The 13,406-nt window shown below is 50.9% G+C and overlaps 1 protein-coding gene across 3 annotated transcripts in view; it reads right to left on the bottom strand.

Moving 5' to 3' along the window:
• Window positions 1-7,102: 7,102 nt before the first annotated feature.
• Window positions 7,103-13,406, bottom strand: part of LOC105820524 (interferon lambda-1-like) — an 18,521-nt gene continuing 12,217 nt past the window's right edge. For 2 of the 3 annotated variants that reach the window (XM_012657015.1, XM_012657016.1), the window contains 4 exons: window positions 8,415-8,439; window positions 7,482-7,625; window positions 7,299-7,382; window positions 7,109-7,207 (listed from right to left, as the gene is read on the bottom strand). In XM_012657015.1, coding sequence (XP_012512469.1) covers window positions 7,109-7,207; window positions 7,299-7,382; window positions 7,482-7,625; window positions 8,415-8,439 — 352 coding nt within the window. Of the gene's footprint in view, window positions 7,208-7,298; window positions 7,383-7,481; window positions 7,626-8,414; window positions 8,493-8,682; window positions 8,854-13,406 lie in introns of those variants that run through there. The other variant, XM_012657018.1, reaches the window with a different exon arrangement.

Genomic DNA, 13,406 nt, shown 5'->3' on the forward strand with positions numbered 1-13,406 from the left:
TATATTTTTAGTTATCCAGATAATTTATTTCTATTTTTAGTAGAGGCAGAGTCTCACTCTTGCTCAGGCTGGCCTCGAACTCCTGACCTCGAGTGATCCTCCCGTCTCAGCCTCCCAGAGTGCTAGGATTACAGGCGTGAGCCACCGCGCCCGGCCACTTCAGTGCTCTTAACTGCAGCACTCTACTGCTCAGCAGTGAACTGAATGTTTATTCCACTCTCTGAGACCTGACGACCGTGTGAGATACACAGCCTTGGTCCCATGCTACAGACAGGAATCGGAACCAGAGAGAGATGAAGTCACTTGTCCAGGTTGCACCCAGATGTTCGCAGGAATACATAGTAGAGCTGGCAGGTTGACCTTACTCCACTGTGTTGCCTCTGGGCCCTGTCTGGAGGGTGGGAAATGGCCCCAGTGACCTTAGCTGAACTTGGTTATCTAAAGCCAGCCTGGTGAGGGATGCCCAGGGGAGAGATCTCTGGTCACTCTGTCTGGAATCTGAGGGACCCTCGGTGGAGAAGAGGTCTGTTGGGGGCTTGAAGGATGCTGTGGGGAGGGGGGTGCTCAGGTGAGGCCGAGGGCTGTGGCTGGGGCAGGAAGGCTGGTGGGCGGGGAGAGAGGGACAGGCATCCCAGCCCTGGCAGGGGCCCTGCTGTGAAAACGCCTTCCTGATCCTGGGGAAGAAGGAAGAAGGCTTCTCGCCAGCCAGGGGCCCCCTGAGGCCAGGGGAGGAGGAGAGAAAGACAGAAATAGAACCGAAGCAGGAGGGAGGTGTATGGATCTGGGCAGACAGGGTGGGAGGCAGCGAGGACAGAGGCACTGGAGAATCACAGGCCAGGAGTGTCCCTCACCCTGTGGCCCAGCCACACTTATCTATGTCGTGATGACAACTGCTAGGTACTGAGAGCTTCCCACAAGCCAGACACTATGCTCACAAACCCTCCCCGGTGCTGGAATAAAGACCAAGACTGGTGCCCGGCACGTAACATTCATGACATGGAGTTACTCCAATAATAAGCATGATTGCATTTAAAGCCTGCAACAGACACGAGCAGTGTGTGCACCCAATTTTCTAGGTGAGGGAACTAAAGCTCAGAGAGGTTAAGCAGCTTGCCCGAGACCACACAGCCAGTAAACAGCAGAGCCATGATTGGAAAGCTGACTGCTTCCAAACCCTGCACCCCTAACCATCAGAATATACGGGCTCCGATTCACTTGATAAAGCTTTATGAAGCATATATTATGTGCTTTGCTCCATGTGGGGGCTACAGCAGTTAACAAAGTAGGCAAAATAAAACAAGAAAGCCCTTTCCCATGGAGCTTGTATTCTAGAGGGGAAGGAAGTAAATAAATAAGCAAGTAAATAATGTATGTCTGATGGTAAAGTGTTCTGCAGAGAATGAAAACAGGACGATGGCGCAGGGGATGACTAAGAGGCCTACTCTAGGTTGGGAAGTCAAGGAGGCTGATGTTGGAGCTGAAGACATCCATTGTGGGAAGAGCAGGAAAAAACATTCCAGGTGAAGGGAACAGCATGTGCAAAGGCCCTGAGGCAAGAGTGCGCCTGATGTGTTGGAGGTCGTGTGTCTGGCCCGGGGTGACGAGGCAAGTGAGAGGAAAGGAGGCAGGGGAAGCGAGTAGGAAGCAGTTTCTGCAGAACCTCATGGACTGGGGTCAAGAGTTAACAGTTTATTCTTCAGAGCTGTGGGAAGCCAGTGGAAGGTTTTCAGCATGGGTGGTCCGTGACCTGATTTTCATGCAGATCCCAGCCTCAGGAGGGGGTATGCCTGCCTTCAAAACAAAATCAGGGGCCGGGTGCAATGGCTCACACCTGTAATCCCAGCACTCTGCGAAGCTAAGGCAGGAGGATTGCTTGAGGCCAGGAGTTCAAGACCAGCCTAAGCAAGCGTGAGACCCTGTCTCTACAAAAAATAGAAAAATTAGCCAGGTGTGGTGGTGCATGCCTGTAGTCCTAGCTATTTGGGAGGCTGAGGCAGGAGGATCATTTGAGCCCAGGAGTTCGAGGCTGCAGTGAGCTATGATGGCGCCACTGCACTCTAGGTAGAGCAACAGAGTGAAACCCTGTCTCAAAAAAAAAAAAAAAATCAGGAACTGCCATCTCAGAACTTGGCATCCATCCACCGACATATTTGGGGCCCAAATGGTTCCTGGTCCAGGCCTTTGGATGACACCCTACCCGCCTTTCTTCTCCTGTATCTCCAAACCCTTTGTTTAATAGAGAAGTATTTATCAATGCCAATGTCATGCTTGTCTTTCAAAATTGAGAATTTTTTTTTTTTTTTTTGAGACAGAGTCTCACTCTTTTGCCCGGGCTAGAGTGCCGTGGCGTCAGCCTAGCTCACAGCAACCTCAAACTCCTGGGCTCAAGTGATCCTTCTGCCTCAGCCTCCCGAGTAGCTGGGACTACAGGCGTTCGCCACTGTGCCCGGCTAATTTTTTCTATAAATTTTTAGTTGTCTGATTAATTTCTTTCTATTTTTTTTTTTTAGTAGAGATGGGGTCTCGCTCTTGCTCAGGCTGGTTTCGAACTCCTGAGCTCAAACAATCCACCTGCCTCGGCATTCCAGAGTGCTAGGATTACAGGTGTGAGCCACCGCGCCCGGCCCAAAATTGAGAACTTTAAACCCAAGGAATAGGTATGCTAGGTGAGAGAAAGCATGGTATCATCCAAAGGGAATGTTGGAGCATCTGCTCTGTGCCTGGCCCTGTGCTAGGCGCTGGAGACATGCTGGCGACCAAGACAGACACAGCCCCTGCCCTCCTGAACTCAGACAGACAGATGGCTGTGGCAATAGGGCTGTGATAGGGAAGCAGAGACCAAGGAGCCCAGAGGAGCTGCCTGACCCAGCATGGAGGATCACGGAAGTGTTTTAGTCAGCATCTTTTGTTGGCAACGGACAGAAACTCAGCTCAACTAGATTAGGTATTAAAAGGAAGCATTTGTTGGCTCATATAGCTGGGAAAGAAACCGAATTAAGGGTAAAGCTACAGGGAGTAGGGTCTCAGGGACAGGAACCCAGACACACCCACCAAGACACTCTCCCTACGTCTCTCTCTCTCTCTCTGCTTGTCTCAGCTCAGATTCATCCCTTTCAACTGCATGTGGTGCAGAAAGTGGTCATTTATTTACAGACACAGACTCAATCCTTCCAGAGCCCAGAGGTAAAATGGCTGAATCTTTAGTCCTAAGAGAAAAATCCCAGGGAAGGGCTCTGATTGGCCTGACTAAGGTCACATGACCAACGCTGCACTGATTGTGGCATTTAAAGCAGTGGGATGCTTTGATTGGCTGGGTGTGTGTGTGTCATATGTCCACGTCGTGTGTCTTGGGAAGAGGGGTTGCCAAATATTAAGTTGAACCATATGAACTTGCCATTGTATAGAAATTGTAGGATATTGGCAATTACATACGGTTAAACCTGAATAATCATCAGAAAAAGTAGGATAAGAAAACTTTTTGAACATATAAAGCAATAGAAGTCTCAGAGCATGATGCAGAAGGATTTTTGGAGGAGGAGGTGATATTAGCTGAGACATAGGGATGAGTGGAAATTAGCCAGGTGGAGATGTGGCGGTGGGACAATAGTGGCGAATGTCCCAAGAAGAAACAGCTTAAGCAAAGGCTGTCATGAGAGAGGATAAGGAAAGTCTTGTTGCTGTGGTCTGGGGATAGAGTGCTCTAATCGAGCAAACTGAATCACGTGTCCAATTGAATGAGGCAGTGGGAAAGGGGGTCATTCCAACAGGAAAACTGGGGAACTGTTACCAGGAGAAATAAATGCTGGTCAGGCAAAACCAAAATACACAGTTTGAAATTTCTCTAAGGTCTTGGCATCTTCAAGCAGAGATTTGCAACTGTATTTACTTCCATTGCAATATTCATAATTGAAGAAGCTCATAGGCCTGAGCTCAGATATGCCCTATATGATTAAAATTTTTATTATTAAATATCAATTGACCACTTTATCTAGATTCAGTGCTGGCCATACAGGGATGGATTTGTGGGTATACCTTTGGCTGCAAGAAACAGAGAATGCAATTAACATGACGAGCATTAAAGACATCTGGTTGTATCATGTAACAATAAGTCTGGAGTTAGGGGGTTTTGGGGTTTGGTGCAATGGCTTGTTGATATCAGCGAGGACCCAGTTTTCTACTCTTTTGTTCTCCCTTTCTCCAAATAATAACTTCATCTCCTAAGCTTGTTGCCTCGTGGTCACAAAATGGCTGCCACAGCTCCAGATCACATATCCTCAAACCAGTGAACTATGCAGGAAGGAAAGGAACAAGTGGAAAAGGATTTTCTTCATATCAGGGAATAAAAAAAGAAATGTTTAAATAATAACTGTAACAGCAACAAACACATATATGGGGCTTACCCTGTGCCAAGCTCTGTTTTAAATTCTTTACATAAATTAACTTATTTAAGAAGCCCTTAGATGCATGGCCACTCCAAGCTGTGAGGGAGTCTGGGAGAGCAGGTGTCAGGCAAAGGGGAGAGAAATTCATAACCTAGGCTGGGCACCTTGCTGCCTCCCACCCCTGCTGAGGTTGGGCCAGTCACAGACCTTATAATGTACTGGGCGTGGCTGAGCGGTCATGTGTAATTTTTCTTGTATGGCTGTACTCCAGCTCTTTGTCTCCTAATCATGAAAACACTCAAGAATGCAAACTAAGTGAGAGTCATAGGGTTATGGGAATACTTCTGAAACCCCTGTAGTGTGACAAAAAAAACCCAATCATTCAGAAACTTCAGTGGGTTACTGTTGGTAATAAATTTCTTGTGACATAGCTCACAATGTATTATGAGGGGCTGGCGGCTGTCCCACTGTTCCAATTATCTATTGCCTCATAGCAAACCAAACTTAGTGACATAAAACAAAAATTTTTCTATCAGGCTCACAGATTCTGTGGGTCAGGAACTTGATCAGGGCCCAGTGGCTATGGCTTGTCTCAGCTCCAGCTGGGAGGTAGAATCATCTGGATGTTTCTTCACTCGCATGTCTGGTTCCTGAGCTGGGGTGCCTCAAAAACTGGGCTGGGATTATCAGCCGAAGGATGTATATGTGGCCTCACCATGTGTTGGGTTTCGTACAGCTGCACGGTGGTTGTGTTCCAACAGGGGGAGTGTTCCGGGAAAGCTGGGTGAACTTGGTGTCCAAAGTCGGACAGTTTTACTGCATTCTACTGGTTGAAGAAATCACAAGTCCGCGTTCAATGAGAGGGGAACATTGACTTTACCCCTTGATGGGAGGAATGTCAGAGAATTTGTGGCCACTTTATTTTATTTTTGAGACAGATTCTTTCTCTGTCGCCCAGCTACAGTGCAGTGGTGTCATCATAGCTCGCTGCAACTTCAAACTGGGCTCAGGCAATCCTCCTGCCTCAGCCTCCCGAGTAGCTGGAACTACAGGCATGCACCACCATGCCCGGCTAATTTTTTCTATATTTAGTAGAGACGGGGGTCTCACTCTTGCTCAGGCTGGTTTTGAACTCCTGACCTTGAGCAATCCTCCCACCTTGGCCTCCCAGAGTGCTAGGATTACAGGCCTGAGCCACTGAGCCTGGCCTGTGGCCACTTTTTAAAAACCATGTATGAGCCGGAGATGATTTGCAAACTATTTAACAATCGTCGTCCTTGACAAATCAGAAGGCACGCTGGCCACACGTTGGAGCAGATCCTGGAAACTCCTCCCCCACCCCACTCTACCAAATATTAACTCTTTCGTTTCTGGATTGCAGGGAGATCTGGGAGACCCGGGGGAGAGGCTGGGACAGTGTGGGGGGTGGGAGTTGTTCTGGAGGATCTCGGGGAAATAGCTATTTACCAACTGGTATAAAAGTATTTCAAAATTTTAACAGCAGATACGGTGCTACCATTGGAAACTCATTGGGCATCAATCCTGCAAGAGATTCACAACTTTGGAAACTCAATGTGCCATTTTAGGCTGCTGCTTAGCTCCATCTCCCACTTCCTCTCTGCTGGAGCTCTAAGTTTGTTCACGTGTCCACCCCCCTTGGGGTATGTTTTCAGGGAAAGGGGTCCTCTGGGGTAAATCTTGATTAGTCTAAGACTATCTTTATAGTTCCATTTCCCTTGTTGGTGTTTCGTTTAGGTTTGGGTGCATGACTAAATTCTCGCCAATGAAACAAGCATGCGCAAGTAATAGGGAGTTTCTGTGAAAAGTTCCCCTTGCTTTTAAGAAGAGTGGAAGAAGAATCAAGGCCCCAGACATCGTGGAGCAGAGGGAAGCTGTCCACAGTCACTTTGTCCAAATTTGTGACTGCAACATCTGCGAGCATCGTAAGAGGGTTGTTGTTTTACTCTACTAAGTTTGGGGTGGTTTTTTATGACTTGGAGGTTGTTGTTTGTGTGACAGCTGGAGCTGTGGCTGCCATCTTGGGAACATGGGGTAGCCAGCGGTAAGAATCAGACAACAGAAATAGAAATGACCTGGTCCCTCAATGACATTATTGAATGAATGAATTAACCAGTCCTAGAACGGCTCTGCCCACTGACTTTTTGTTATGTGTGATTATAAACTCATTTTTGTTTGGGCTATTTGAGTTGGGTTTTCTGATTACTCATTGCAGGATAAAGCATCTTGACCGATGTAGACTCCCATCTGTCTTAGATATCCGTGGAAAAGAGAGTTATGCAGTTTACACAGACGGGGAGCGACAGAGAGACATCTAAACCCTTGCCTAAGGTGAGCACACATGCTTGCACGCACGTGGGCATGAATGTGCACAGTTGTGCGTCTTCGGTCACGCTCAGGCTCTGGCAGACACTCGCGTGGATACAAATACGCACAGTCTGAGAGTCAGGCATACTCCACCATACGCCACGCAGCCGTCCACACTCGGTCACGGGCCCACCATCATACACGCTCTTAAGGATTCACTTATCGCGGAAGCTTCCAATTCCTTTTATTTGTGCATATTGTATAAAAGTAGAAAAATAAACTCGGCCCTGGATCCAAGTCCATAAATAGTGAGAGAGAGGAAATAACTTAAGGCGGGGGCGGGGCTTAGGGGGTAAATAAGGTCTGGGGTCCCAGACGGGCTGGGGGGGGCATCCAGGTTCTCAGGCACAATGGTGTCCACTGGCGACACATTTCAGGTCCCGGGTGAGGAGGCGGAAGAGGTTGAAAGTGACAGAGGCCTCCAGGCAGCCCGGGGACTCCTGTGGGGGAGGAAGGGATGGGTTGGTGGCTGCCCAGTCTCTGGGCTCCCAGGTGCTCCCCAGTAAACAGTCCCCCGTCCTGGTCACTCACCTTCCTCGGGGCCTCCTGGAGCCGGTGCAGCCAGTGCTGGAGGCGGCCCCGGGGCCTGGGGCCTGCCGTGGGCTGAGCCGGGCCCTGTGGGCAGAGGGGCGGGTGTGAGGCAGGGTCTGGCTGCAGGGGGAGTGCGGTGGTCACAGCCCACAGACATGGGGACCCCGGGGCCCGAGCACTCACACAGGCCTGGAGCTGGGACCGGATGTGGCGCAGGGTGCGAAGGGGCTGGTCCAGGACGTCCCCCAGGGCTGTGTCAGCCACGGCCCCCAGGACCTTCAGCGTCAGGGCCAGCTCAGCGTCCAGGGCCACGGGGCGCTCCCACACCTGAGACGGGGGAAAGGACAGGTGAGGCGGCAGGTGAGGAAAGGTAGGTGAGAAGGCCCAGGTAAGTGGGGACAGGCAGGGAGTACGGGGCAGGAGGGCTGGTGATATGGGACGTGTGGTGGGGACAGGTAACAGGTCTGGTGACAGGGAGACAGGAGGAAGGATGCAGATGAAGAGGATACAGGTGAGGCAGAAAGATAAGTGAGAAGACAGGTGAGGGGACAAGTGACACGGGGAAGAGTGAAGGGGACTTACGGAGATCACAGGGGTTCGACGGGACAGGGGTTGGGACAGGTGAGGAGAGAAGCGGTCAGGGGGGCAGGTGGCAGAGGGCGGTCGGATGCACGGGTAAGAAGGGTGGATGAGAAGGAGCGTGGGCTGGGGGAGATCGTGAAAGACGCCGAGGGACGCAGGTGACAGTCAGTGGGGAGGAGGTCAGAGGAGGGGAGGGGACCAGAGTTGGGGGGGACAGGGAAAAGCAGGACAAGGGGCACAGGGGGCGACAGACTGGGCGCATGTGGGAGAGAAGGGAAGAGACAGCAGAGCAGGAGCGAGGTAGGGGACGGGTGAGTGAGACAGCGAAGTGGGGCAGACAGGAGATTACGAAGGGGACCCGGAGGAAGGACAGTGTCAAGGGAGCAGCTGAGGAGTGACAGGGGCGTAGGACAGGCGAGGAGAAAGCAGAGAGCGGGAAGGATGGGGGATGAAGAAGGCGAAGGGGCCACTTATGGAGACAGCAGAGAGGGACAAGGGACAAGGGACGGGGCAAGTGGCCTGAGGTGCACTCGCCTGCAGCTGCCTCAGGTCCCAGGGCCTGGGGAAGAGACGGGAGCTACAGCGCCAGTTTTGCAGCGAGAGCGACTCTTCCTAGAGGGGAAAGGCACAGGTTAGACCAGAGCAGGAGGGCTAAGCTCGCCCGCGGCAGCCACGGTGCAGGCTGGCCTCACAGCATGGGTTCAACCCGTGGCAGAAAGGACAGAGGTTGGCCATCGCTTGAGGGCTAGAGGCTAGCCCGTAGCAGAAGGACAGAGGCTAGCCCACAACGACAGCCACTCACCAAGGCATCCTTGGCCCTCTTGAAGGTTTCCAGCTCCCGTGGTGACAGAGATTTGAAGCTGCCGATGTGGCAGCCCCTCCAAGCTGTGGTGGGCTTCGAAGTGGGGACAGGGCCAGCTCTGGCCAAGCCCAGCACCACAGTCACCAGGACCACGCTCCACGCTGCAGCCATGGCCAAATCGCACCCGCCTCCCGAGCGGCATGGCTCTGCTATTTAACCCTCTACACGCTCATTCCCGGGTGATGTATGTAAAGCAAAAAAGCAACTGGAAGCGGGAATCTCCACTGAAAGGCGGGTGACGTCACCGACCCAGCGTCCGACCCAGGTGATCACACAGGTGTAGGTGGGGCCAGGTCCGTCTGGAGCTGTACCAAGAGGGAAAGAGAAACTGAAATGGAACAAGAGCCTGAAGAATGTCATTTAGGACTCTTGTCACCAGCTTTTTTTACCACCTGGGCAACTTCTAGGACGGCCTGGGCAGCCTTCAGCCAGGTGGCTTTGGGAGCCCTTGACAGAGGCTGCGGTGGCGGGACGGGAAGCTGGCCTGAGGACCGTCACGGCAGGGCGGAAGCTCGCAGGGGTGTGTAGGTGAGGTTGCCCGAGTGGCAGAGAGGGAGCTTCCAGCATCGGCTTAAGAATGTTCCATGAACTAACTCACTTACGCTCTTAACATTTCCATGAGCAGTTAGGCTTATAATTGTGACGAGTAATTTTGGATGTCAACCTGACCGGTGGAAGGACACTCAGACAGGAGGTAAGGCATTCTTTCTGGGTGTTTCAGGAAGAGACTGGCGTTTGAATCAGTGGGCCGAGTAAGGAAAACCCACCCTCACCCAACGTGGTGGGCGCCGTCCAATGGGCTGAGGATCTGAACAGAAGCACAAAGAGGCAGAGGGAAGGTGAATTTCCTCTCCCGTATGAGCCGGGACACCCTTCTCCTGCCCTTGGATGTCAGAACTCCAGGCTCTCCGGCTTTGGAACTCCAGGACTTGCACCCGCGACCCTCCCCGCTCCCAGGGTCCTACGGCTTTTGCCTGTGGACCGAGAGTGACACCACCGGCTTCCCTGGTCCTGAGGCTTCTGGTCAGAACCGAGTCATGCTGCTGGCGTCCCAGGCTCTCCAGCTTGCAGGTGGCCTGTCGTGGAACTTCTTAGGCTCTATTGCTGTCTGAGCCAATTCTCCTAATAAATCCCTTCTTGTCTATTAATAACTATCCATCCATCCGTCCTTCCTATTGGTTCTGTCTCTCCGGGGATCCCTGACTAATACAATGATCATCCCCATTTTAGCGACGAGGTAACTGAAGCATAGAAAGAAGCCTAAGGTCCCACGGCACAGTGGTCCCCAACCTTTTTGTCACTAGGGACCACTCTCGTGGAAGACAATTTTTCCCCAGGGGGGTTGGGGGGTGGGGAGCGATGGGGAGCGGCTGTAAATACAGATGAAGCTTAGCTCGATCACCCGCTGCTCACGTCCTGCTGTGTGGCCCTGGTTCCTAACGGGCCATGGACCGGTACCGGTCCACAGCCCAGGGCTTGGGGACTGCAGGCACAGCAGGTCAGTGGCAGAGCTGGGGTTTGAATAGAGTCCTAAGTGCTCACCCCCTATTCTATACACAGCCAAGGGATGGGATGAGAATTTGTGGGGGTAACAGATCCATTTCTCCTTTCAGGCCCTCTTGGGCAGCATGAAAGGGGTGAGGCGCCCCCCTTATCCTGGGGAGAGGTGGTGCGGAGGGCTTCCAGAAGGCAGCCAGTGAGTCTGTCACCGTGACTGCCCCTGCAGTCACAGTAATCGTGTGGCAGGTAAGCGGTCGCTCTGATGTGCAGGAACTTCATATTTTTTATTTCTCTTTACTTTCCCTCAGCCCTTTGGTGCAGAAAGTTATTAATCACCCTCTTCAAATCAGAGCGCAGACTCACAATCGGCCCATGAAAGACCCTCCAAGGTGTTACCCACCCATCCCCAATTCCGCTCCCACCCACTACCCACCCACTTTGATGCACTTGATAAATAGCTGCAAAGATGTCTCTTTATAATTTGTGATTTTGTGTGTGTGTGTTTCCAATTTACATATATGGGATCGTGCTATAAATCTTCTACTTCTTCGGGTTTGTTTGCTTTTTTTTTTTTTTTTGGTAACTTTGCACCGTTTCTGAGATCTCTCCATACAGCTGTGTACATGCAATTTCCCATCTCTGACTGCTGCGTTGTATCCCACGGTGGCGCCCATAGCACTTTTACTTCTCTGTCCCCCCAGTGATGGACACCTAGGTTGTCTCCAGCTCTGCATCGCCATAAGGCCCACACCTGTCCTCTGTGTGGGCGGTTTTCTGGAATATACTGTAGCACGCCAGCTGATGCCCTCCCACTGTGTCCCCTCGACCCACTTTTGCGCTCACTGTGGATGTGGTGGGCAGTTCCCATGCACGCTGCCAGCTTCCCACCTCATGTGCCTGCATCTTTCTACTTCTCCCTCTGAGTCTGAGGACTTCCCACTGTCTGCACGCAGAACAGATATACGTACCAGCATTGATTCCCCCAGGAGAAATCCTGAGCTGGAGATGGGTGGGAGCCAGCGAATAAACACCGAAGCTTCTCTTTTGCCCAGTGGATCCGTTCTCAGGTGTGTTCATGATGCCTCCATCATCTGAGGGTCCCCAGTATAAATGAGCTCTAGTTGCTCACAGCAGTGACCCTTCCAGAGCCAGGACTAGGGTAAGGCAAGTTGGGCGGCAGGGTCATAATTTAAGGGGGTGCTCACTCTCAGTGGCCAGGTGTCCCCCTCTCTACTCCAGGATACACCATTATTGGCTTTTTACTCTTCCAACCTCAGTTTCCCCACTCACTTGGCTTCCGGGGGACTTCTCCCAAATACACCCTTGGCTCAGGATATGCTTTTGGGAGAACCCAACCGAAGACATATATTCAGAAGTAGGGTTGCTGGACCATAGGCTTACCTGTACTTACGTTGCCTAATCAGCACCTTTCAAGAGAACTTTCTACAATGCTGAAAATATTCTGCATCGGTACTGTCCAGTGCAGTAGACACTAGCCACGTGTGACTGTTAGGTACTTAACATTTGGCTAGTGCAGTGGAGGTCTTGAATTTTCATTTTATTTAAAATTAATTACTATATGTAGCTAGTTGCTATCATAATGGGCAAGCACAGTTCTGAATATTCATCATTTGCTCTCCCAAATAGTTGCACCTGCTTCTCTCCTTCCAGAGGTGCTCAAGAGTTTCTCATATCTTGGCCATGGTGTAGCCTTCCCAACACCTGATCTGATATAGACGATGACATCCTGGACCTTGAGTCTGAGCCCAGCACAGTAGATGAGACTTTTGAGGTTATGGAAAGATGTGAGTTTATTTCATATGTGGAAGGAATATAAATAATTTGTGGCCAGGCTGGGCCTGGTGGCTCATGCCTGTAATCCCAGCGCTTTGGGAGGCTGAGGCAGAAGAATTGCTTGAGCCCAGGAGTTCAAGACCAGCCTGGGAAACATAGCAAGACCCTGTCTCTACAAAGAATAAAAAAATGAGCCAGGCATGGTGGCATGCACCTGTACTCCCAGCTACTCAGGAGGCTGAGACAGGAGGATCACTTCAGCTCGGGACTTGGAGGCTGCAGTGAGCTATGATTGCACCATGGCACTCCAGCCTGGGCAACAGAGCAAGACCCTGTCTCAAAAAAAAAAAAAAAACTTGTGGTCAGAGGACAGACTGCTAAAACACGTCTCCAAAGTATTTGACACTCTCCTCTCTGAGAAGTGAGTTGGTCCCTTTCCCTTGAATCTGGGCTGGCCTTAGTGGCTTATGTATAACCGTAGGTGCTGTGTGAGCTCCAAAGCTAAGTCAGAGAAGGCTAGGAATCTTCTGTTTGGTTCTCTTGAGACTCTCAGTCTGGGGAAGGCCAGTTGCCATGTTAGAAGGCTGATTACTCTGCGACTTCCATGCTCCCACCCTGACTTGGCATCAGTGCCAACCATGTGAGTGAGCTATCTTGGATGTTGCTATAGTTTGGATGTTTGTCCCCTCAAATCTCGTGTTGAAATGTAATCCTCAGTGTGGCAATGTTGGGAGGTGCGACCTAGTGGGAGGTGTTTGGGTCATGGGGTCAGACCCCTCATGAATGGCTTGGTGCTGTCTTCGAGGTAATGGGTGAGTTCTCACTGTGCTATTTCCCTGGAGAGCTGATTGTTAAAAAGAGCCTAGCTCCTCCCTTCTCTCTTGCTTCCTCTCTTGCCATGTGATCTCTGCACATGCCGGCCCCACCCTTCGCCTTCCTCCGTGAGTTGGAAGCACCGTAAAGCCCTCACCAGAAGCAGATGCTGGCACCATGCTTCTTGTGCAGCCTGCAGAACTATGAGCTAAATGAACCTCTTTTCTTTATAAATTATCCAGCCTCAGGTATTCATTTATAGCAACACAAATGGACTAAGACAGATGTATCGCCCAGCTCTCAGGTCCTTGGTGAGGGCTCTATCGCCTCTAATCCTCCCCCAAAGACCTTACACAGCCATTTTTACTCCACTGCTCCCCTCCTTCTGGGGCCCAGGGAGCAAAGGAATTAAACATGTGCACATATAAAATCTCCCCTTTTGTGTGCAAAGGCAGGAAAAAGGAAGTGGAAGAATGAAAAACAAAAGGAACAGAAGAAAAATAAAGTGTTAGACTAAAGTTCTAACATATCAGTAATTATTAAATACATTAAATGTA

This window comes from Propithecus coquereli, unplaced genomic scaffold, assembly GCF_000956105.1.
Source record: "Propithecus coquereli isolate 6110/MARCELLA unplaced genomic scaffold, Pcoq_1.0 Scaffold53, whole genome shotgun sequence".
Classification (NCBI taxonomy): Eukaryota; Metazoa; Chordata; class Mammalia; order Primates; family Indriidae; genus Propithecus; species Propithecus coquereli.